The sequence below is a fragment of the Lactuca serriola genome, chromosome 1 (assembly GCF_051521515.1).
Source record: "Lactuca serriola cultivar US96UC23 chromosome 1, Lser_US96UC23_V15, whole genome shotgun sequence".
NCBI classification, from domain to species: Eukaryota; Viridiplantae; Streptophyta; class Magnoliopsida; order Asterales; family Asteraceae; genus Lactuca; species Lactuca serriola.
The window spans coordinates 132,817,959-132,844,232 of record NC_136408.1 but is presented as its reverse complement, the minus strand read 5'-3'; the positions used below and the strand labels follow the sequence as shown (position 1 = coordinate 132,844,232).

General features: G+C 39.4%; 1 protein-coding gene and 1 pseudogene across 2 annotated transcripts; both read right to left on the bottom strand.

Annotated features, from left to right (window-relative positions):
* Window positions 1–2,995: 2,995 nt before the first annotated feature.
* LOC145061671 (uncharacterized) lies at window positions 2,996–6,428 on the bottom strand. The gene is made up of 5 exons (XM_079009210.1): window positions 6,142–6,428; window positions 5,674–6,049; window positions 4,974–5,226; window positions 4,345–4,404; window positions 2,996–3,969 (listed from the first exon to the last, which is right to left on the bottom strand). Exons 1-5 carry the CDS (start codon window positions 6,426–6,428, stop codon window positions 2,996–2,998), a joined length of 1,950 nt encoding a protein of 649 aa, XP_078865336.1.
* Window positions 6,429–19,484: 13,056 nt separating this feature from the next.
* Window positions 19,485–23,110, bottom strand: LOC145098775 (3-oxoacyl-[acyl-carrier-protein] synthase I, chloroplastic-like; annotated as a pseudogene). The gene is made up of 7 exons (XR_013704584.1): window positions 22,616–23,110; window positions 20,520–20,970; window positions 20,264–20,437; window positions 20,083–20,196; window positions 19,897–19,998; window positions 19,746–19,812; window positions 19,485–19,667 (listed from the first exon to the last, which is right to left on the bottom strand). The product of XR_013704584.1 is annotated as a 3-oxoacyl-[acyl-carrier-protein] synthase I, chloroplastic-like (transcript).
* Between the last annotated feature and the right edge of the window lie 3,164 nt (window positions 23,111–26,274).

The following is a 26,274-nucleotide window of genomic DNA, read 5'->3' as shown; positions in this document are numbered from 1 at the left end:
AGGGCGGAAATGACCTAAATCGAAGGGTCGGGCGGCGGGAAATGCCCGTGGCGATAGTGGTAGTCCAACATATCCTAGACTTAGCGGGAAGTGTGACGGAAGGACTGCTCCAATCGATCAACATAGCTTGCCACATCTTGGATGGCTCTCGTATTCTCTTGCGTTTGGGCGTCGATGCGCTGCACCGTGGAGAACATTGTGGCAAATTGGTCAAAGAACGTAGGGGGGAAGTATGGTGGGACTTCGTGTCCCCCCTTATGATGCGGCTGGTCAAAACGTTGTGGAGGGGCCTGGAATTGATCATGCTGAAACATCGGCTACTACATCGAAGGCTGGTCAAAATGGTCCTCAGCTTCGGGCATCTCGTCGTCCTCTTCGTCATCTTCTTCCTCTTCTTCCTCTTCTTCCTCTGCGTCGTCACCCTCATCATCAACGAATTCTGGGAGTACACCTGCTTGGGTCAACTGATATGGAGGAAGCCAAGTGTCGGGTTCTTCTGTTTCGAAAGAAGAACCGATCTAACTTGGCAGGATGTAAACCGGGGATTTGTCAGAGTCTAACCAACTGTACGTCCGAGTTCCCCGATGGAGCAACATCTCCATCCGGATGAGAGCGTCACAGTCTAGCAGAAAGTTCGGTGGGGTGTCGACAGGTATGTACTCGGGAGTCGGGAAGTCTAGGCCGACGGCTCGACCTATGATCATGATAAGTCCCCCGATGAAAATTTCCCCCGAGGAATGCTGGCGTATGGAGTCGCATTTGTTTAAAAAGAAGCCCGAAAAACTGAGGGGAGTGCACGCCTCATACTTCGGAGGAAAAATAGCTCACATCTGTTGATTTGACCAGGCTCGAGGCGCCCGAAGATACTCGTCGTGAGAACTCGGTGACCAATTCGCCAGCAGGGGTGAACGATGTGTATGGCTCGCTGTCGGCTTAGGTTAAAGGTTGTGAGACTGGAAATTTGCATCCAAAAGTTTGCATCCGGGTAACGTAGAAAATCTTGGTACTCTTGATTTTGGGGGCTGATGTAGAATGGATCGTCTATACCCATGATGGAATCAAGCTCTTCGTATGTGAGCCTATGATGCTCCCCTTTCAACTAGAATGTGAGGACTCCCGCTGCATCATCTCGTGCATATGTGCTAAGAATTTCCATTGTGGGTTCCTCGTAAGTTCTGTCACAATGTTGAAGAAAACCACGCCAACCCAGTTGTAGGAACAAATTGTATACACCATCATGCACCCCAAGCTTTTTCATGGAATTTCTATGGTAGAATTTTTTCGGCCAGATTGTGCGACCCCGAAGGTTGGAGCGATAGGTTTTGATTTCAGCATTTGTAAGGGAAGGATCGCTTCCCTCTTCTCCTCTTTTTTTTTCCGTTTACCGGCTGCTTTGCGTGATGGACCGACGGCGTCCTTTTGCGGGTTAGGATCGATCGATGATCCATGGGTGCGTGTCCGAGCTGCGGTCTTGCCCATTTTCAAAACCTACAATATCAAAAACAACTTCACCAACGTAATCCCTCACCTCACCATTCTCAAATCAATGCAACTATCTTTAAACCGAACACAAAAATTCCAAGAAATAATGGCACCCAACTTTTGACAATTTAAAATGGTTTCAACAACACCACTCGATTAATTTGACAATCCCAACAAAAATTCGGTAGCATTACGAGACAAAATGAGAAAATCTCAACCAAAGTTTAAACAATTTTTGAACAAATTTCCAAGCAAATTTACCAATCTCAACCATTCTCAAATCAATGTTTCCAAATAAACCGGGCAACAACTAACGATCCTAGGCAATTTCCAAAGCATAATTGGATGCAATTATCGAATTGGAACAATGCAATGTAATAAAAACCAAGGAAAGAAAATACCCGAATTGTCCCAAAATTGAACTCGAACCCGAAATCCGCTACCGCGCACCCCAAGCTATGTTGTTATTTGTGGGTGCCGAAATGCAAGACTTGTTCACTGAAGGAATATTTTCAACTTGATTTGTGTGAAAAATCCGGCGGCGGTTCGTGGTGGCTCAAAATTCCCGGGAAAGTTTTTGGTGAGATTTTGTGGTTTTGTTCGGTTAGATGTAAAGAGCTTGGAAAAAGAAATACTGTGGTGGTGTCGGAATTGCGAGAGGTGGCCGGAGTTGGCAGGAAAATGGCCGGAAAACGTCGAGTTGGGTGGTGGTGGCGCCCTAAACCCGACAATGGATTGGAGAAAATTTCGGGTGGGGTTTGTAGAGCACGGAAAATGGTGAAGAATGGCGGTGGTCTCGTCGGATTCCGACCGGTGGAACTCCGGGAAATCGAATTTTAGTGAAAAGTGGGTTTATGTGTTCTTGAGAGTTTGAGAGAGAATGGTGGGTGTTTGAGAGAATGAAATGAAGAAGAAGAGTTGCAGGAGGTTTTCAATCCATATTCAAGTGTGGTCAACACCCGGTCAACGTTGGTCAACTCATTAAAACACCTGGTCAACAAAAGTCAAAGCTGGTCAACAAAATAGGGGTCGGTCGTCAAGGCAGCACGTGGGTCACGCAAGGAGAGCACGCGGGTCGCGCAACCTATGCAGTTACGAAGATAGCTTTTGTTGCATGGAGGAGTGTGGCCGCGCACATCAGCCGCGCAACCGTGCGCGGGTCGCGCATGGCTCTGGTCCCGGTTCTGAATTTTTCCCCGTTTTCTTCCGTTTCTTCACTAGTTCTTGATTCGGAAGGCCCCAAACACCTAGAAACTCTTGATTTCTTCAAAAATGACTTCAAAAGACGCATCAAAACATTTTCAAAACTTCCTTATTCGAACGTAGACACATGAAAACATAAAGCTTTCCAAAAATGCCCCCCTTTAACGTCTTAGGCGAGACGTCCTTCTAGCTTGGTTCAACACACCGGGACTTCCAAGTGGATGATTTCAATAACACTTGCATTAAAACCTTCGTAGAATGGCTTTAATCGGTGCCCATTGACTTTGAAAATTTGTCCCGTTTCTTCACTTTAGATTTCGACTGCTCCATGGTCAAAAGTCTTTATTACAACAAATGGGCCAATCCACCTTGATCTTAATTTTCCTGGGAATAACTTTAATCGAGAATGGTAAAGTAAAACCCTATGCCCCGGTTCAAAATTCTTCCGGGTGATGGACTTGTTGTGGAAGAGCTTTGTTTTTTCCTTGTAAATTCTCGAGTTTTCATAAGAGTCATTTCTCAATTCTTCTAACTCTTGAAGTTGAAGCTTTCTATGTCTTCCTGCCTCATCAATATGGAAATTGCATTTTTTGACCGCCCAAAATGCACGGTGTTCTAACTCGACGGGAAGATGACAAGATTTTACAAAAACCAGTCTGAAGGGTGACATTCCTATCGGGGTCTTATAAGCGGTCTGATAGGCCCATAAGGCATCATCAAGTCTCAAACTCCAATCCTTCCTTGTCGGATTCACTATTTTCTCTAGAATAGACTTCACTTCACCATTCGAGACCTCCGCTTGACCATTCGTTTGAGGGTGGTAGGCGGTAGAGACACGATGGGTTACGTTGTACTTCTTTAATAGAGCCTCCATCGTTTTGTTGCAAAAGTGCGTCCCTCTATCACTAATTAAAGCCCTAGGCACACCAAATCTTGCAAAAACATTAGACATTAAAAACTCGATAACCGTTTTGGCATCGTCCGATCTTGTGGCTTTGGCTTCAACCCATTTAGAAACATAGTCAACTGCGAGTAAAATATAAACGTTGCCAAATGAGACGGGAAATGGGCCCATGAAATCAATCCCCCATACGTCAAAAATTTCACAAACAAGAATTGGATTTTGGGGCATTTGGTTCTTTTGCGAAATGTTTCCCGTCCTTTGGCACCGCTCACAACTTTTGCAAAACATATAACAATCGCGTGACATGGTTGGCCAAAATAATCCACACTCAAGGACCTTTCTCAAAGACTGGCTAGGTCCGAAGTGTCCCCCACAAGCAAATTCATGACATAATTGTAAAATGGATCGGTGCTCTTGTTGGGGTACACATCGCCTAATGATTTGATTGGGACAATGTTTCCACAAATAAGGTTCATCCTGCACATAGTATTTTGCGTCACTTTTCAACTTGTCTTTTTGAGCACGTGTGAATGTGTCGGGATACCTTTTTGTGACCAAAAAGTTAACGATATTGGCATACCAAGGAATAGATTGAGTAAGGGAAAAGAGATGCTCATCCTGAAACTCGTACTGCAATGGGAGAGGAGTTTCATTTGAAGTGATCTGGCTTAGATAATCGGCAACGAGGTTCTCGTATCCACTCTTGTCCCGAATTTCCAAGTCAAATTTGTGTAACAGTAGGATCCACCGGATGAGTCTCGGCTTTGCATCTTTCTTCGTCATCAAGTACTTAAGTGCTGCGTGATCCGAATACACTATGACCTTGGTACAAAGTAGGTATTGTATAAATTTCTCCAAGGCGAACACTATGGCCAATAGCTCATTCTCCGTGGTAGAGTAGTTGCTTTGAGCATTGTCTAGTGTCCTTGATGCATAATAGATCACGTGGGAGGCCCTCCCATTCTTTTGACCCAAAACGGAGCCTATCGCATAGTTGCTTGCATCACACATGATCTCAAAGGGGAGATCCCAATTTGGTGCTTGCATGATGGGAGCGGATGTAAGCAACTCTTTGAGCTTGTCAAAAGCTTCTTTGCACGCCTCATTGAACTCGAAATCGACCTCCTTTTGCAAGAGTTGGCACATTGGTCTTGTTATCTTTGAAAAATCCTTGATGAACCATCGGTAGAAACCTGCATGGCCTAAAAAAGAACGAACTTCCCGAACACAATTCGGGTAAGGTAAGCTTTGAATAACATCAATGTTGGCCTTATCTACCTCAATTCCTTTTTTAGACACAATGTGACCCAAAATGAGACCTTGACTCACCATGAAATGACATATCTCAAAATTCAAAACCAAGTTTGTTTCAATGCATCTTTTTAAATTTTTGTGAGATTGGTCAAACATTCTTGAAAAGAGTTGCCTAACACCGTGAAATCATCCATAAAAACCTCAATTATGTTTTCAACGTATTCCGAAAAGATACTAACCATACAACGTTGGAAAGTGGCCGGGGCGTTACACAATCCAAATGGCATTCTCTGGTACGCAAAAGTACCAAATGGACATGTAAATGTCGTCTTTTCTTGGTCTACCAGTGCCACCGGGATTTGGTGAAAACCAGAATACCCGTCGAGACAACAATAATGAGATTTCCCAGCCAACCTTTCTAACATTTGGTCAATGAAAGGCAATGGGAAATTGTCTTTTCTTGTGCTTGCATTGAGCTTACGGTAGTCAATACATACTCTCCACCCGTTTTGCACACGTGTGGGGACCATCATACCTTTGTTGTTCTCGACCACTGTGATTCCTGTCTTCTTTGGAACGACTTGCACCGGGATCACCCACTTGCTATCCGAGATTGGGTACGTCATCCCCGCATCAAGGAGCTTCAAAATCTCTTTCTTCACAACTTCCATCATTGGCAGGTTCAATCTTCTTTGTGCATCCCGACTCGGCTTACATTCATCCTCCATCAAGATCTTGTGCATACAAGTAGAGGGGCTCAATCCCTTGATATCCGCAATCGTCCAACCCATGGCTTCTTTATGCTCCTTCAACACCTTGAGGAGTTGCTCTTCTTCAAATTCGGTTAAATGAGTTGATATGATAACCGGAAGGGTTTCATTCTTTCCCAAGTAGGCATACTTCAAGTGTTGAGGTAAGACCTTCAATTCCAATTCGGGTGGTTGAACAAGGGATGGAGGCAATTTTGTATGAGTTGGGGGCAATTCAATTTGCTTGACATCTAATCTTGTGTATTTTTTCATCTCCATTTTATTTACCAACTTCTCAACTTCCGGATCCAAAGAATAAAGCTTTAATTGCTCGGCTAGCTTCCCACAATCGAATCCTTTGCTTAAGATCATCTCCAACATATCACCGCTAGATAAATCAAACAATTCTTGAGTAATTGGCTCAACAACATCAACAAAGTACAAAGATGAAACATCACTAGGATATTAAAACTGATTGTTTCGCCATCAAACTCCATTGTCAAACTTCCCGCATACACATCGATCTTCGTCCTAGCCGTCTTAAAAAACAGTCTCCCAAGCAAGATTGGAGCTGATTTGGAGGACACTTGCTCATCTAGATCAATTACATAGAAATCCGCCGGGAAGACCAATTGGTTCACTTGCACTAGGACATCTTCCAAAACACCTCTAGGAAAGACACTTGATTTATCCGCAATAGAGATTATGACACCGGTTTCACTTAAGGGTCCGACATTCAATGATTCATACACCGAATAGGGAATGACGTTGATAGAGGCACCAAGATCAAGCATAGCACTACTAAAAGTGACATCTCCAATCTTGCAAGGAACCATGAACATTCCAGGATCTTTGCACTTGGGTGGAAGTTTCCTTTGTAAAACCGCGGATGCGTTTTCATTCATCAAAATTTTTCTCATTTCCCTTCAATTTTCTCTTGTTGGTGCAAAGCTCCTTTAAGAATTTTGCATATCTCGGGATTTGTTTGATTGCATCAAGTAAAGGGATGTTTACTTCCACCTTTCGGAAGGTGTCCAAAATCTCTTTCTCCTCCATGTTCTTCTTTGAAGTTGCAAGTCGGGAGGGGAACGGTGGTTGAGTGGCTATTGGTGTTACTAGAGGGGTAGTCTTCTTTGGAACTCCAGCTTGTGCATCATTTTTGATTATAGGTTCTTCAATGGGAATGATCTCTATTTCTTCCTCTTCTTCCCTTGGCTTCTTCTTTGAACTACTTTCTCCGGCTTGTTTGCCACTTTTCAAGGTCACCACATTGGCATTTGGGTTCTTTTCGGTTTGAGAAGGGAGTTTACCACGGGATTCCAACTTGCTTATGGATGTAACTATATCTCGCATTTGTGCTTCAAGGTTGGAGATACTAGTCCTTGTCTCTTTTTGGAATTGTTGGGTACTAGTGGCTAGAGATTTGACAATATCTTCAAGAGACATTCCTGAGCTACTTGGTTGAGATTGAGGAGGTTGTTGATGATGATGTGGAGGGTGCGGTTTGGGTTGATAGTGTGGTTGTTGGTGTTGGTAATGAGGTTGTGGTGGTGGATAGGATGGTGTAACCAATGCATTTTGAGGCAATGGTCTTGGGTTGTAGCTCATGTTGGGATTTGGCTTCCAACTTGAATTATATGCATTTTGGTAACCGGATGGCTTGTTGTGATAGTTTTGGAACTCTCCTGTGGCGTTCGCATGCTCCACATCTTCTTGAAGGATGGGACACATATCCGTAGGATGCCCCATTGTTGCACATATTCCACAAACCATCACTTGTGGAGTTTGTCCCATGGAAAGCTCATTTCTAAGACTTGAGACTCTTAAAGTGGGATATAAATTATCAAGGAAAGCTCTTGCGATGTCGATCCATGAGTTGATTGACCCCGGTGGAAGATAGAATAACCAATCTTTTGCTCTATCGGCTAATGAAAAGGGTAACGCCCTTAGCTTGATTTGGTCATCGGTTGACCCTTGTGGCTTCATGCCATTGCAAATAATGTGGAACATCTTCAAATGTTTATGAGGGTCTTCATTTTCCAATCCATGAAAAGTTGGTAGGTGATGGACTAAACTTGACTTCAATTCCGAACCTCCTTCCAAAACCGGGTAATTGATACCGGTTGGAGTTTGTGTAACATCGGTCTCCGTCATTTGCCTCAAGGTTCTCTCGGGAACTTCTCCTCCGTCCGCCATTGTAATTGGTTCAACAATGGGTGGATTTTGTTGTAGGGGTGGTGTTTCGGGAATTTCTTGGCGAGGGTCGGGACTAGAATCGGGTTCTATATCACTTAATGAATCGGTTCAACCTCCGGGTCCCCGTGGGGGTTAGAAGTTTGACCACGTTCAACTCGTTTTTCCTTCGCCAAACGCCTTGCTTCTTTTTCAATTTCTAGGTTGTAAATCAAGTCACATGTACGCTGAGATCTGGGCATAGAGAAACAAATTGATTAAAAATAAACCAATCACCGACAACCGCGCCAAAAATTTGGTGGTTGTCGAGGCCAACAAAAATAATAACCCTAAATATTACACACTAGAATAGTGTATAGTGGTAAAGGGGTCGAACCCACGGAGATTGGTTCAGTTTATAACTCTATGAAAAATCTCTTTGTAAAAATACTTGTAAAATAACAATAAAAATAAAATGGGGGGCGGGGGGGGGGGGGGGGTGGGGTTTGGTGTTTTGAAATACTTGAAACAAACTAGAATTAAGTATGATTTAATTAAACAATTTCAACAAAAATAAGAGTTTGATGTCAAATCAATAAGGGAGAGATGGTTGACTTAAAGTTTCCTCACTTTGATTTTTGATGAACATATCAATAGAATCCAATGGTGTAATAATTTGATTTAAATCCTTAATTTGGCTATAGAAATCCAAGGAGCTTGAGATTACCTAGACTTTTCTTAATTGTTGAAATGGCTAGAGAAGCTCATAACAATTTCCTTAGTCAAAGTCACTAATCCCAAATTGCATGCAATTAGTGAAAGTCAACTAGCATTAAGAACCAAAAAGTCACCAAATCCAAGAGGAGTCAATTGCTTTCACTACCATGTTGGAGAAAATGTTTTTATGATTCTGTGAAGCAAAAACAACAAAAAAATCGTTTGTTGCTTGCTAATTTGAGGATCCTTTACTTAATCAAGAAATTAGCCAACTAATCACCACAAACACATTTAAACTCATGAATAAAAACATACTAGTAATGATAATATGATAAAACACAAAACATTTCCATAAAGATTTAAGAACAAGTTCATGGATTCTTCAACATCCAACTAAAGTTCAAAGGATTCAACAAAAAGTCAACCAATATTAGTTTAGCCAAGCATGACTAAACTCAAAGAAACAAAGTTAGAGAAGATTGTACCAAACATTAAGCAAGAATCAAGAGGTAAAAAGATGATGTTCTTGGGGTGTTCTTGGCCTACAAAAGTCTTCAAAACTCCAGAGAGAATCTTCCAAAATCGGATGTCCAAGAGTCTACAAAAGATAGGCACCAACCTTCCCCATATAGCTTAAAACATGAATTCCCGGAAATGCCCCTGTAGGGCCTTGCGCGACCCGCGTGCTGCTGCGCGGGTGGTGCGTGACATGGGTATTTTTTTGAGTTTTTGGGCCTCCAAAGCAGATCTCACTAGCCCAGATCGAGTCCAATCACCTCCTAGCCCATTTTCTTCAAGTTTTTTCTTCTTTTTAAGCCCAATTTGACCTCTCCAAATCCTCCAAAGCTCGTGCACTCGCCCGATTAACAATTTCCGCACGCTTGAACAAACTCCCGCATCTTGCAAATTTAAAGTTTATTTCTCTCCAAGCCTTCAAATAACCATCAAGCTCGCTCCATGCATCATCTCCACAATCACCAAGCTTAACATCATTTTTGTCTACCAAATCTCATCGCTTCCCATATGTCCCGGACACTCCCGCTCCGCTAGACCCGAAAACCTGCAATTATGCTCACAAGATTCGAAACTACCAGAAATAGTCATAAAATAACAAAAAGGAAAATATGCATGGAAATTATCTAAATTATGAATGAAATATGCTAAAATAAACTATAAAAAGAAGTAAAGAAAACTAACTATCATTTAGCAAATGCGAAAAGAATTTTTGGAAAGAAAGAACTTTGAAAATAGAAAAGGGTGTGGTGCATGCAATCAACCAAGCTCAAGTAAGTACTCCCAAATTACTCATACAAGTTTATATTATGATTATCAGTTTTTAGCTTCAGTAGAACAACATTCCAGAATAGGACTAAGGATCTAGGAGGATTCCTTATGTGCCTGCTATATGTGCTTCAGCTTTATGAGAATTGCATGGTAGTATTGAGTAGACAGTTGTAGGATAGCCTGTTTAGGTTATGCCTAATAGTATGAGCTTAAAATTGTATGCTAGTACAGTTCTCATTATGAGGATAGAATTGCTTGAGTAGTTTCCTATGTCCGAATGCTGCTTGCTTTGTGCTTTGTGGGACTCTAAGTGATGGGAGTTAGCCATTAGGTGAATACGTCACATCACATGTGATCAGGGTTGAATAATCTCAGATTGCTAGATTTGGCCATATGGCGCAACTCTTGTCTGAGTCTAACCGTTGTAGGGACGAGTCTTTTACTCAAATGATTATTTGAGCCTCGTCACATGTGATGATATTCAGGTGATGACTAATCGGCATTATAAAGAGGCCTTCAGCAGCTGAGGACTAGAATTGATTGAGTCAGAGATTTCTCTAGAGCAAGCCTAGGATGAGAGTAGTAGGGGTCAGTAGCAATAGAAGGGAGTTGGTGGAGTTAAGGTAACTCTTGAGGAAAGTACGGATAGATGTGGAAGGTAGTATGGGCCTGTACTTTTGAAAGTAGAGGATCCGTACTCGATTCAAGAGGGTCCAAGACGAAACCACATAATTAGTAGAGTATGTGTGAGATCCCTTAGTAGCGATGAGTAATCTAACCATTAATGAGATTTCTTTTTAGCATGGTGACGTTGCACGATATACCAATTGGCAGTTCAAGTACGGGGGAGGGATCTGGCTCGGGCTCTAGAGCCATACAGTTTGAGGATTAGATGAGAGATGTCATTCTACAAAGCTCATGTGCAACATCATTGATCAGACTCCTCTGATATTCGGTTCGGTTAGGGAGACAATCGAGGAGCTTTTGGACAGTCGTCTTGAGGCCCTTAGGGTCGGGATAACTTCAGGGCAGTTTGGGGCTCGTCTAGAGCCCGATTCTTATGGATCCCAGGGATCCATCAGGGAGGGGGATCCTATTTTTAGCTCTTGCCATCAGGGGTCGGGAGTGAGTGGGACACCTTGTCCGCATGAGAGTTCTCTGCATGATTGGGTTGTTGCAGAGGTTTCGCGGGTCGTTCGCCAGGAGCTACCCGACATCGTCGAGAAGGTCATTGATAGGTTGACCGAGAAGCTCCAGGATCAGACAGTGGTTGTTCCGAAGATTGATGGGGATGACGAGGTAACGCAGGAGCAAGAGATTGATCGGGAGTCAGAAAGGAAGAGGAAACTGGATGAGGTTCAGTGGCCCACAGGTTCGGGTAAAAGAAACAAAGGGCTGAGTTCGAGATTAAGAGACTTCCAGGGCCGCAACTGATGCAGCAAGTGTGGCAGGACGCACGGGGGTACGTGTAGGAGTAGTAAAAGTGGCGATCCTGGCTGTTTCAAGTGCGGTCGGACTGGCCATTTTAGCAAAGATTGTACTGCTACCATCGCCCAGGGACTTGACCCAATATGTTTCCATTGCAGTCGGAGGGGCCAAAAGAAGGCCCACTGTCCAAGTTTGTGTTCAGCAGGGCAGGTGACAGCTCCTGCCCCTATGACTTCGAGAACCGCCAGCAGACGGCAGGGTCGGGCCAGGGCGCCCACGGCTCGGAGCAGAGCATTCCGGTTGATTTCAGCAAGGATGCGAGCAGCACGAGATGTTGGAGGTACATATATTTTACCTTCTTGTCAATTATTATTATTTATGTTATTGATATGTTACGGCACCAATTTAGTAGGTACATATATTGGAATATTATATTACCTATTTGCGAGTGAGTCATATGCCATTTGTATATCTAGGATTTGGAGTGATAGCTAGAGATCATCACCTGTAGAGCAGGGTCTTACGGATGCAGTAACTAAAGCAAGTATGAGTGAGATTCGGTAGTATCTCATTACCTTAGGGACGGTGTCGTGTGGGTATAGATTGATTATATTTCAGCATGAGGAGCACTTGAGGGAGGTCCTAGAGACTTTGAGGAGGGAGAGACTTTTTGCAAGGTACTCCAAATGTGAGTTTTGGTTGTGCAAGGTGCAATTTCTTGGGTACCTTGTCAATCAGAAGGGTATTCTAATTGTCCCAGCTAAGTTAGAGGCCGCGATACAGTGGGAGTTTCCGAGGTCTCCAATTGAGATTCGAAGCTTCCTGGGTCTAGCAGGTATTTACCGGAGATGTATTCGGATTCTTGGAAGTGGTGTGATCTTTTGGACTGGTTAGTATTGACACACTAGCAATGGTAAGCATGGTTTTCAGCAGATTGCACATAGAATGGTAAGAAGGATTGAGAATCCTTCCAACATTGTGTGCTGTAAGACGTTAGTTGAATCAAAGTGGGAGAGAATCATCCAAGGATTTAGAAGTAGGAGTAGTTTTGAAACTGGGATAAGTTTCACATCCTTATCATAAGGGAAGATAGCCCAGACAGCTATGTGGCTTGAGGATAGTTTGAGATGGAAGTTTGGAAAAACTTGCCAGTAAGGAGATCGCGTTCCCGTAATGTTTGCCAGCAAGCCTTAGGGAATCAGGTTGGGGATTCTAGTCAGGGCATGGGTTCAGTCTCGAATGATAGGTCGTGCGTATACTCGTCGTCGGATGTGTTTCGATAAGTAACCAGCAAATGAGATAGTGTCAGAGTGTTGTAAGTCTGCGGGTGTAGTCGTGGCATTCACTAGCAGCCAGATAGTGTTAGAGTGTTGTAAGTCTGCGGGTGTAGCCGTAGCATTCACTAGCAGTCATATAGTGTTGGAGTGTTGTAAGTCTGCAGGTGTAGCCGTAGCATTCACTAGCAATCAGATAGTATTAGAGTGTTGTAAATCTACGGGAGTAGCCGTAGCATTCACTAGGTGAGTAGACAGCGTGAGTCCGTGGTTAGGACGCGGGAAGGACAGTAGTACCCACCAGTTCGGGTGTAGTAGTGAGGATATGGAATCCACGGATTAGGTTTTGGAATTTACCCAGACAGGTTAGATCTGGTTAAGCCAGAGATAAGACTGTGGAAGCGCCACTACAACTATGGGAGAAAGGAAGCAGTGGACGGCTTAAGGTCATTTATGGCATAAGGCTACAATTGGTCATGTAGCAGTCACGTTTAGCCGTGATTTGGTAACACCAGGATTCAAAGCACAGAACCGATCGGTTGGATCAGGAGGTTGTTAGAGCCTTAATGACATGATAACTAGTGGAAACTAGTTCTAGAGAAGGATTTTGTTCAGAAGTTGTGTGAGGTGACTAAACAGGGAGTGCTTTGGCTCCGTAGGTTAGTGTTTCAGACAGTTTTGGGTTTCCAGCAGAAATGGTATTTGAGGATCTCATGTATGGTAAGCGTAACAGATTGTTGAGTAATGTTAAGTCACCCTCGCGGGGTTCATCTATAATGATTTAGTATGAGTGTTCTCTCAGGGATTCAAACCATCTCGAGACAACATATTTCAGATGGAGTAGATGTGATCTTGTTGCAAGGAATTCGTTCATCTGCAGAATTTAGGGCCTTGCGAAGGATGGCCATTTGAGTAATTTGATTTCTCAGGATCGTTGGGGGAATTAGAGTGCACTGGAGGATTGTTATTTGCGAGGAATTGTGTTTAGTCTAAATGAACGGATGAAAGGTCAACGGAAGTGGCCAGCGAGAGTTGGATTCTTCTGGCTGGAGTGTTGAAAGCAGATTGCAGAACAACTGGACATAGCGGAGTTCGAGGAAGAAGTCTACTTTAAGTGGGGGAGAGTTGTAACACCCAGAATCAGAAAGACCAATAAAAGAAAGGAAAGGCTCTAATTGAAGAGTCAACTCGTCGAGTCCAGGGAGGAACTCGACGAGTCGGAGCGGGATCCGGGGCATAAAGTAAGTGACCGGCTCAGCGAGTCGGCTAGTGGACTCGGTGAGTCTGGTCTGGACAAGAAAATTCCTATTTCAAGAACATTACATCCCTTCCCTAGCCTCTTTGCTACCCTTTTGAGATCCAGAAACCCTAAATCGTGAGTGAGAGTCCTTGGAAAAAATTTGGAGCTTAGATAAGTGGTTTTTGTGAAGAGATCTTGAAGATCAAGAAGCTTGGATCAAGGGGGTTTACAGAGAATTGGATTATTCTTCAGTAGGAGGTCATCTTGGAGGTAACCAGCTGTTACCATCACCCTTTTTGCATCTAGATATATTCTTGAATGAGATTTGGGGATATTTTGGCAAGATTGAGGTCTATTTCGGGTTTGGGGCTTAGATCTGAGGTTTCTACTTCAGATCTAGGGTTATTATGGTCCAGAATGTCTTAAAGCAGTAATCAATGAGTCATTGGTGAAGCATATTTGTCTTAAACCCTAGCCCTAGAGTGTTTTGGGTCTATATCTCCTTGATTTAACATAAAGTTTGCAACTTTATGTGAGGGTTAGACTGTAGAAGGGTGGATCTATGGATTGGAGCCCCTGCATGGCTCGAAAAGCCATTGTATGGATTGAGAACTGGAGAGACTCGGCGAGTTACATGGGTGAAATCGACGAGTTGTATGAATATGTGCATTGACTCGGCGAGTTGGAAGAACAACTCGGCGAGTCTGTTGAAGATTGCCTAGGACTCGGCGAGTCTGTTCTTGGATTCGACGAGTCAGGTCGCAGAACCCCCAACCTCTTCTGGTTAAGACACAGATCAGTGAGTTGAGTGGTGACTGATTGAGTTGGACAGGATTGGACTCGGAGATCGTTGAACTCGACGAGTCCTGGGGTGACTCGACGAGTTGAGTCGTATTTTGAGAGCTTCTGAGTTTTAGGGATCGACGAGTCTACGGGTTGACTCGGCGAGTCGAGTCAACTGGAAGGTTGAATTTGACCAGGACTTTGACTTTAACCAGAGTTGACTTAGTTTGACTTCTAGAGTTCAGTTTGGAACTAAGTGTTATATTGATATTAGTAGCTCGAGGAGCTAGTAGAGCAGCAGTTCAGAGAATTGTCGGACATCAGCCAGAGAATCATCAGCAGAGTTCAGCAGTTCAGGTGAGTTTCCTTCCAGTAGGAACGAGTCTATGGCCACAATGCCAAACCGTCTAGTTAGTAGTAGTTTCCGGACATCGCTCCGATGCAGTAGTTCAGTGTGCTTGATGTCTTTGTGATTAAGGTATGTTTTTGTGTTATGTGTTCTGGACTTCGGTCCGAAGCGGTATGCAGTATATGTATTTGTGCTAGTAGTTATGATTATGCTATGCTATGTTCACCCAGTTAGTCTGGACTCTATTCCGATGCAGTTAGCCGGACTTTGGTCTGATGCAGGGGGCAAGGCCCCAGTTAGTCCGGACTCCGGTCCGATGCAGTTAGCCGGACTTCGGTCTGATGTAAGGGGCAAGGCCCCAGTTAGTCCGGACTTCGGTCCGATGCAGTTAGCTAGACTTCAGTCCGATGCAGGGGGCAAGGCCCCAGTTAGTCCGGGCTTCGGTCCGATGCAGTTTCCGGATTTCGTTCTGATGCAGGGGGCAAGGCCCCAGTTAGTCCGGACTTTGGTCCGATGCAGTGGGCAAGGCCAAGTATGTGCTTTATATGTTATTGTATGGTATGTGGTACACTAAGTTTCGTGAGTATAATTTTCAGTTTTGGTTTCAGGTACTTCCGGTAGCGGAGGGAAGAGCTCGGGATGATCGCATGGCACACTCCATAATTAGTCAGCCTGGGATGCTTCACTCTGATAATAAGATATTGTTTTGAATTAGTACTCTGATTTTATGTTAAGACTTATGTTATGGTTGACAATCATGGTTTAAGTAATGTTATTCAAAAGAAATTTTTAGTCATGATTTTTGGGTCGTTACACAATCATGGGATGCCATGCATACACTTCTAGAACCTCCATCCTTTAGAGGCATTGTATTGGTACCATCAATATTCCACTGGCACATATGGTGTCATTGAGTGTCATATCTTGTCACTTAGTGACATATCTTATCACTTTGGTATATCTGATCACTTGGTGGCATATCATGTCACCTGGTGGTATATCCTGTCACTTGGTGGCATATCTTGTCACTTCGTGGCATATCTTGTCACTTTGTTGCATCTCATGTCAATTTGGTTTATCTTGTCACTTGGTGGCATATCCAGTCACTTCATGGCATATCTTGTCACTCGGTGACATGTCAATTCACTTGGTGGCATATCATGTAACTTGGTGGCATATCAAATTTCCAAAGTGGTGCATCATGAAGCATGAGACATCATTGATGCCCCATTCTCCTTCCTGATGCTCCACTCTTACACTAAATGCTCCATATAGATCCTAAGTGCTCCATCTTAGACAATACTTCATACCCTAACATTTGGACCTTGAGCTTTATCCGTATCATAATCCCATACACTCCGTTTAATCTAATGTGCAGAAAACGGGGCCTGAAGAAACTCCCTAAGATTAAAAAAATTACGAGTTCTATTACTAAATGGTAATCCGTTGGGTATTTTACATAGATACATTTTTTTCGAAATTTTTAATGGGAAAATTGGTATTGTTCTAGTAGTGTAAATAAGCATAGTCAAAAACTATTTACTACATATAGGTAGATGTAGATGTTTTTGATTGGATGCGCTGTAATTCACTTAGGGGTCGTTTGATAGTTGCTAATTGGGTTAGAGCTGACTGAGTTAGAAGCTGGCTGGGTTAGAAGTTCTAATTGGGTTAACTTCTAACTTAAACTTGTTGTTTGATTTTACATCTGACTGACAGTGCAAACTGACCGTATTACCCTCAAACAATATTGGTTTTAATAATTCCTTTTATGATTTATAATTTAACAATTCCTTTTATCATTTTTTCCCCATTTTACGTGACCCTATTTTAGATTAAAAAAACAATAAAAGTAGAATTCTATAACAAAGATTAACGTTATTTAGAACAACAAGATCACATACTTGGCCTCTACAAAGCCTTTAAGATTTCTTAAGTTTTTTCATGGCAAATACACTGCATACCATCTTCTCTCTGCATACTCTAACCTACACAGCGGGGTGACCACAAAACTCTTTCCAAAGATACCGTAATAGAACAGTTCAAGTCTAGAGGAGAAAAACGATTTCAACAGGAATACACTGTATACCATCCAATCGTTCAAATATACTGCATACACTGCATACCATCCAATCATTAAGTACACAAATTACAATCGAGCAATTTCACAGAGGAGAAAAACAATTTCAACAATAATCGATTTCATGTTCATAAACTCTAGAGGCTGTGATTTGGATGGAGATGTCAACTTCAATTTCACAAAGAATCGATTTCAATTTCACATAGGAGAAAAATAATTTCAATTTCAATTTAACAGAGGAGAAAAACCAATTCATAATGGGAGAAAAAGAACATATTGGTTTGGAGATCATGGTGGAATAAGGCGCTAGAGGAGGGCGGCACCTGAGGAAGGGAACGTCGGAGGAGAAAGGGTCTGCTGGAGGAAGAAGCTGTTAGGTGAGGGTATCGCCGAATGGTGTTGGCGTTTGGCAAGTGAAGCAGGAAGAAGAAGGGTGGAGATGGAGAACACAAGGGTACAATGCGTCGCTTTTCCAGTCGGCCATTTTTTTCCAGCGGACTGAATCATCACAAAATTGAGGATCGAGTCCTTCATTTGGACCGAGTCCAAGGGTAGAGAAGGGAAAACAAACAAGCTATTTTGGACTGATGACCGGGTCCTAGATTTGGATCCAGTTAGACATCTTCATTCTACCTAAATTTTTATATCAAATTCATCATGAGTGGTGCTTTTTATCGTTATGGTATTTCTAAATTTCATTTATAATCTAACTATTAAAAAACATATCTCTATCGTAATAAAAAAACATTTTGTGTCAAATGATAGAATTCTACTTAATATTTTCGCGCCCATTTGACATTCAAGACTTTTATATAGTCTTTCTGTAAATAAGTATGTTAATTAACTTATTTAATTTAAATTCAAATTCATAAATAATAGTAAACATGGTAATTCAAATAACAATAGCTTATAAGTTTAGCCAAAAAGCCACATTCAACCTCATAATCATTGAAATTCGAATAAATTTCTTTTTGCTATAAAAATTAATAGGTGTGAGACTCGTATACTACACGAGTTTATTAAAAAAAATATTTAATGCCAATGTATAAATATTAAATATTTTTAAAAAAAAATACTTTTACATAAATGCGAACGATATAATAAATAAGTAAGTAATTCAATGTATACTAATAAAAACTATTGACATATTTTAAATAATGATGTTGAAAATTAAAGTGTAAATATTAAATATTTTTTAAATTAACATTCGAAATAAATACAAACGAAATGATTAATAAGTAGTTATTCAATCTATACTAATAAAAAAAATTATTGACAAATTGTAAATAGTTGTTATGAATCAAAATTTTCAAATACTTTTTTGAAGATAATGTTCTTTTTTATTTATTAGGTTAGAGATAGAGATGTATTATATAGACATGTTTATTTATGAAATTTTAATAAATAATAAATTTGTTACAATTCAAATTAATCATAAAATACACCACATTAATTGTGTCATTAGAGCATCCATTTGAATTCAAATGTATTTGCAAATTTACAAAATTTAAATAGAATGAGTATTTTACATATATAATAGTACACTCATTAATTAGTGAAATTGATTATTGATTAATAAAAAAAGATACTAAAGAATGACATATGGAATTTAAATAATTGTAAAATCTCATATAATAACATGTGACGAAAGCTTTGAAAAAATGATAAGTGACAAAAAAACTTCATTTATTAGAGTGGATGAGGGTAGATGCGTGATTCTTCTTTAAATCTCTTGCAACTATGAAGTTTCAACACCTCCGATATAATTTTATTCTTATGGGTGTGTCATATAATCATATTCAAACAAAACAAGTACATTTGCCAAAGAAACCTTTCATATAGTTCAAGATAACAGATAGATGATTCCACTTTACAAGTTGAGATTTTGGAGAAAGAGAAAGAACATATGGAAGAGAATTCAAAATCAGATGTTAAGAAGATGTCGGACATGAGCCCTGAAAATGGTATGATTCCATTTTCTCTATCATTTTCTTAATACTTTTTCTATTTTTTTTTTTGGAGTGGAGATGAATTTTGAATCACAATTTGGATTTTCCAAATTCAAAGCTTTGATTGTCCATGTTTGAAGAACTTGTTGGAACAACGTGTTTATGCTCTAGGAAAAAAACATCAAAATTATTTTAGGCAGCCCCATGGAGAACGAGGGTTAATACATAGTATACATTTAATTGGTGTGTATGAATTTTCTCATTTTCAAATTTCCATAGTACTTTTTCACTTGCTATTTATTAATTAACTCAGTATAGACTGATTAAAAAAATATTAAATAACAAAGTTTAAACAATAATTATTTTTCAAAAATAAAATTTCGAAATAAGAAATAAAGAAAGTTATTAATTGCAATTTACTATCGTATTTATTATATTTAGTAGTTTACATATATAATTATAAGTATTATGTGGCTTTTTAATTTTAAAAATATTATAAAATGACAAATATCAAATCTTATGAAAGATTGACATGTGTCAAAATCGATCTTCATTTATTATAATAGATGGTAGATGAGTTCTTGACGTCAGGTTCAACAAAAAACACTATAACATATTCACATGAAACTTATATTTGGTAATAAAGCATTGTCCCATTTTACAATTTGATCAAATGTTTGGAAGGGAATATAGTTTCTCTAAAGATCGGGTGAACATTCAGTATGATCATATCAAGGCTTGAACGCAGAAAATGCTATTACTGAGTTTTGTCCACCAAAACCAAATGAATTTGAGATGGCTGCATCCAAGAAGAGTTTCAATAAGCAAACTAAATTAAAATCGCAGTTGAAGCATGGAGAAAAAGAAACAAACTCACCAACGTTGATTTCATGTTGTTGCTTTTCATTTGCAACGGTGTCAAATTCAACTGTAGGTTCTGGGTTCTACAGTTGCAATGAAGACGTGAAGATCATCATAGTCTAACTATGAAAGGAAAAGAAAATTTAATATAATGAACAAGCACATACAAATTGATTAATGGTGGGATGCAACCATCCTGTTTGAATCGCTTTGATTGTAGCAATGGCTTCCAAACCTCCAGATGCTCCCATACTGTGTCCAATTATAGACTGAACACAAAAACAAGAAAATAATGTCAATACTTTATTGATACTGATTACTGAACAGCCAAAGCAGACAATTAGCTTCTTCACCTTCGTTGCATTGATTTTGATCCCTTCGGTGTTCTTAAACACCTTCTTGAGAGCATTGACCTCAGCCAGATCCCCTACCACGGTTGAAGTTGCATGTGCATTGATGTAGTTCACCTACAAGATTTTGTTCGACAATATAAAGTACGCGTTTCTCTAAAAAAATGACAAAAAGTTGACCTACCTCCTCTACCGATACACCAGCATCTACAAGGCTGTTTTGAATGCAAGATGAAACCGAGAATCCATCAGGTAGTGGATTAGTTATATGATAAGCATCACAATTTACTGAGCCTCCCAAGTATTCAGCAAGTATGGGTGCACCTCTTCTCATTGCATGATCTAAACTTTCCATCACCTTGAAACAAAGAAGATCAATATATATCCACAGATGCGAAGTTTGAAATGATAAATTCATCAAACATGGGTGGAGAAGTTACCAAAACACCAGCACCTTCGCTCAAAACAAACCCATCTCTTTCTTTGTCCCATGGTCTAGAAGCTGTGTGGTGATCATGAAGCTGTGTGGTGATCATGGTTTCTTCGAGACAATGCTCTACAAGCAAAAAAACCTCCGAATACCAAAGGAATAAGTGGAGCATCGACCCCACCTGCAATCATCAAATCAGCCTTCCCGAGACGGATATTATCAGCTGCAGCACAGAAGCAAGCGTTGGATGTGGCACAAGCAGCTGAGATGTTGTAGTTTGGTCCCTTAAAGCCAAGATGAATTGCAAGAAGAGCTGCTGCCATGTTTGTTTGAAAATAAGGAATGAAAAATGGTGTAATTTTCTTGTAACCCCTCTCTGTGAGAGACTTCGCAGCATTAGAAAATACTGTGACGCCGCCCCCTGCTGATCCAACAAGCACACCAGCACGTTCCTTATTAATCTGCACGTACACATATAAAAAATTTAAATACTTTGAGAAAAAGATAAATTTGCAAAAATGATTCATGCCTAGCTATGTATTTTTTTTCTGTAGAAACCTCAACTTTTTTGTATTACCGTACTTTTGACCATGTTTATGATTTTCGTCCGTTAGAAAACTGAAAAGACTAAATTGCTTTTATGATATATTTTTTTTTTTTTATGTTTTTTCTGTTTAATTTAAAGTTTTATTAATTAGAAAATTTGAGGATCTCTCTCTCTCTCTCTCTCTCTCTCTCTCTCTCTCTTTTTGTTTGATGAACACCCAAGAACATATTCATAGATTCAAGAACACTCAAGAACATCGTCCGCCACTACCATCATTTGACCACCATCCTCGCCACCACAGTCAGCCACTACTATGGTTGTCACCTCTATCTCCACCTAAACCTTTTCTGTGACTTCATCTTCGCAAAATAATCATCGCAAAAACAAAATCAATACACAAAATATGGGTCTGTTCTTGAGTTCGTCCCTAATCCGATGAATACACACACGAAATCAGATATGATGAACACACACACAAAATTAGATCAGATGAACACACACATACACACACGAAATAAGATAAAAACACACACACGAAATCAGATAAACACACATACATACACAAAAAATCAGATCATCACTCCAGCAAAATCGCACCCCTTCGTTCTCTTGTAATAGATTGATTTCTCTTCTTTCTTCTCTTTTAAAATCGACGCCAAAACAGCCAACATCAAAATCCTTGATAGTTGCAATTATACGTTGCAGATATGTGGGGTTGAGTTTTCTTACTTTGAACTCTCAAGAATAAACCCCAAAATCAAATAGAAAATCGTATATCTATGATCTTGAGCTCTTTTCTCTCTCTTTAGATGAAAAAGTAGTTGTGTGTTGGTGTGTGGAATCGAATCTGAAAACTTCATATGTGTGTATGTGTGAATTCGAATCTAAAAACCCAAATATGTGTGGGTGTATGGTTGTGTGAAGTCGATTCTGGAAAACAAACATATGATTGTGTATTTTAAAAACATGTTTATGTCAAGCTATTCTTTGGTGGATCCGAACTCTCTTTCTTCTCTTTCCTCTCTTTCCTCTCTTCAAGAACAAAATCAAAATTGAACATGTGAGTTTGTGAACAAAGGGGTTGCTTTGGGTTCATCATATATTGGATACGATTTTTGTTCGTGGGTGTTCATCAGATTTAGATACGATTTTTGGTGAAAAGGGGAAGAAGATGAAGAACATAAACTAATGATGGTGTTTGGTGGTAGCTTCAATGGAGAGAGAGAGAGAGAGAGAGAGAGAGAGAGAGAGAGAGAGAGAGAGAGAGAGAGAGAGAGAGAGAGAGAGAGGGGGGGATGATGATGATGTGTTGCCCTCTTCTATTGTTTTAATTATTAAAATATTAAAATAGATATTAAAAAATATAAAAATAAAAATAAAAAAGTATAATAGTCATTTTTATTTTTGGAGGGAACCTTCACATAAAAACATGGATAAAAGAACCACGAATCCATGATCCCAAAAAAATAAGGTTAATTTGGACGAAAACTCAGAAATTTTTTTACCACAGAAATCATTTTTGCATTTTGTCTTGAAAATAATACTAAGGAATTACATACCTTGAAGAGTTCGTGGCCTCCAAGACCAGCATCTTCAAGAGCTTTTTTCCCAGCAACAATGCAATAGCGTTGAGAATCATCAAGTCTAGACTCACTTTTGGCATCGATATACCCATTTGACTTAAATCCACGAATCTGGCCACCGAATCGTGTTGGGAATATTGATGCATCAAATTTATCTATTAAACTGATTCCGCTCTCCCCATCTAAGAGACGATCGTAGTATATGTCAACATCATTTCCAAACACAGAGACGAGACCCATACCTGTAATGACGACCCGTTTTTTTGCATCTTTCTCCCGCTTAGGGGCTGGGGCAGAGGCGTGGGAAGCTAGTAACACATGGCGGAATATGCGGCCCAGACGTGCTGGTGATTTGACTGTTGTGGAAAAAGAGCTTTCGGGGAGCAGGAACAAGGAGGGATATTTTAACCGAATAATATGTTGAGTTTCCATTATTGTTTAGAAAATAATGTCTCAAGATAGAATGTATGATCCTTGGACATGCATGCATGGTATATATATACACACAGCGAATGTATATGTATCGCAAAAAGAAGGATTTTTAAAGACACCCCACACTATTTTCCAAGTACATCCTAATCTGAGTTATAACTCATTTTTATTGGAAGTCGTTTTTTAATGACTTTTACTGCTTTTTATAATGAGTGTGGTGTTATTGAGACATTACCTATCGCATTCTCAAATTAAATTGCAGTATGCTTTGCAAGCCCAAATTGACATAATTAATACCATGCACTTTGCTTCTTGCAAATGAATTTTAATTGCAAATTCATCTTACATCTTGCAACATGTGATTAATTTTAATTGTCAATCATCTTACATCTTGCAACATGTATCTTGCAACTAGTGAAAGCATTGCACACTCCATCACATTATTAAACACACACCTCATATTATATATATATATATATATATATATATATATATATATATATATATATATATATATATATATATATATATATATATATAGGTTCAAATGTGGATTGATTTCTATTGTGCAAACGTATGAACAGTGTTATTCTGTGATAATGACAACGAAAATATATTGTTATATAATATAAATATGTTTGATATTATATAACTATTGTCATTCTTACACATTCTCACTAATTAAATCGTCTATAAGGTTATTATAGACTTATTATTATTATTCTCATTCCGTCATAATGTTGTCAAAATGTTTATTGAGTCGTATTTTGTAAGAATAAAAATGAGAGAAAACAATATGTATGAACAAAAATGAATACGAATTAGTGACAATACATGAAAATAACGATAGTTGTATAAGATTGAACGTAGTCAAATTACTAAACAACTTATTCCCTTAGTAATTCTTATAAATAACACTGTCCACACGTCCGCATAATAATTATCTATGTACAATATAACCTAGTAATATATATATATATATATATATATATATATATATATATATATATATATATATATATATATATATATATATAAGTTCTTGTTATGTAAATATAGATATATGATTAAACTTACAAACAATTAAGACAAAATTGCAAAAATGGTCCCTGTAGTTAAGTCGAAATTGTCATTTTGGACCAAACAGGTTTGGACCAGCACTCATGGTCCGAAGGTTATCATTTTCTTGCCACTTTGGTCCAATTTACTTTAAACTTTTTTGTAATGACGATTTTTCCCTTTGTTTTGCTTTTTCAATTTATTTATTTATTTATATAGTTTAATATTTAAAAGAAAAACAAAAAATAAAAGCTCTCTCTCTCTCTCTCTCTCTCTCTCTCTTAACAAAAAAAAAGTTGGCCCGGTCATTTCTCACCATCTCTTCCTCCGACGAAGAAAGGAGACTACCGACCACCACCTTCGCAACCCCTCCCCGCCTCCCTCCAGTCGTGTAGCACCACCAAACACCCATCCCTTCACCCACTATTCCGTTGTTCTTAGCTCTGACAAATTGATCATCCTAGCTCTAACAAAGCGACTTAGGCACCAAGAAATGAAAACCCAAGCCGCCAATAAACCCTAACTTCAAAGTTTACAGCGGCTCAACCATCATCTTCATTGAGTTGCTAGGGTTTTCAGCGGTAGGGAAGGGCTTCAAAGACGAAGATTGGAAAGGCATCAAAACCCCCCAAGGGATTTCAACGTCCTCGTGTTCGTCGTAAAAGGTGTAGATCAGCGTCCTCCTACCAAATCTACAACATTTTCGGATTCGTGGTTGTTTGAAGGTGAAGATCCGTTGAACACCCTATCTTACCAGATCTCCACTTTGAACATAGGTAGCCACCGCCGACAACTACTACGTCATCGTTTCCTTGCTCTCACCTTCACTAGTTTAGGGTTTGCAAACCCTAGCTCCGTCCGACCCCTTTCATTAAAAACCCAAGCTTGGTTTGGGGAAGCTCCAATGGTCGTATCGTCGCCCGTCATCACTGGAGATATTTGTTCATTCTAGTTTATCCGTTGTATCGTCGCCGCCACCCTTCTTTTGTTTTCCGATCAACAAACACTTTTGATACATTTTGATTGGTAGTGGTGGTTGTAGCCTTCTCAGTCTAGATCTATAGCTCGATCTGACTTTCATATGATGCTAGGGTGTTAGTAGAGGTGTTCACAGGTGTTGTTATCGACGTTGATCAATGATGGTGGTGGACTTGATCGGTGGTCATGGGGTGTGGCGGCGATGACCAGTGGTTTTGGAGGATTCTAGCCGAAAACAGTGAGGAATATAGGTAGGAGAGAGAGAGAGAGACAGAGAGAAAGAGAGAGAGATGTATTTTCTTTTTTGTTTTTCTTTTAAATATTAAACTATATCAATAAATAAAAAAAAATGAAAAAGCAAAACCAAGGACAAAATCATCATTACAAAAAAGTTTAATGTAAACTGAACCAAAATGGCAAGAAAATGAAATTTTTTGAACCATGAATGCTAGTCCAAACATGTTTGGCCCAAAGTGGCAATTTCGACCTAACACAGGGACCATTCTTGCAATTTTGTCAACAATTAATTATTTACATATAACTTTTTATCAAATAATTAATAATATAATATATTAATATTTATGATTAAATGAATAATTTAAGCTTCTAAATAATCAAAATATTTATAAAATAGTTATTGAGGTGGAGACCACTTTCTAGAGCATACTGGTAGTCCATGTGAGAGGTAACTACAAATATAGATGGTCTAATTTATCGATGTGGAAAGTCATGCAAACATAATTAGGTATGATTCTATATTTTTTTCATTTATTATTTCATATATTTGCATAAAATTTTATTAACACATTCATTTATATAACTACTAAAAACGATTAATAGCTAAAAATAAAAATTTTAATAATCCCTTTTAATAAATCAAATTCTTTTTTTCATATGTCATTGTCTCATTCATTTGGACACATAGCATTTTCTAATATTTTTGAATAAATGTTTTTACATTTGTCATTTTCTCATTTTTTTTGTCTTTTATTAATTAATACAGGACATTTACACCTCAATTAATAATTGTTTTAAATGAAAATAGTTAATAAATTACAATATTACTAATCATATATTATATTAAATATGTTTGTTTTTAAATTCAAATTTTAAATTTGAAACTTAAATAATTTTTTGTTTAAACCTTCATATTAATTTTTTTTGTT

Excerpts from the sequence above, each read along its gene's own strand:
- LOC145061671 (XM_079009210.1), bottom strand. The coding sequence starts at position 6,428 with ATGGTTCCTTGCAAGATTGGAGATGTCACTTTTAGTAGTGCTATGCTT. Across the intron at positions 6,050-6,141 it reads CCAATCTTGCTTGGGAGACT|TGATGTTTCATCTTTGTACT; the intron begins GTTTTTTAAGAC and ends TTAATATCCTAG. Across the intron at positions 4,405-4,973 it reads GACCAATCTCACAAAAATTT|TGTATTCGGATCACGCAGCA; the intron begins AAAAAGATGCAT and ends CCAAGGTCATAG.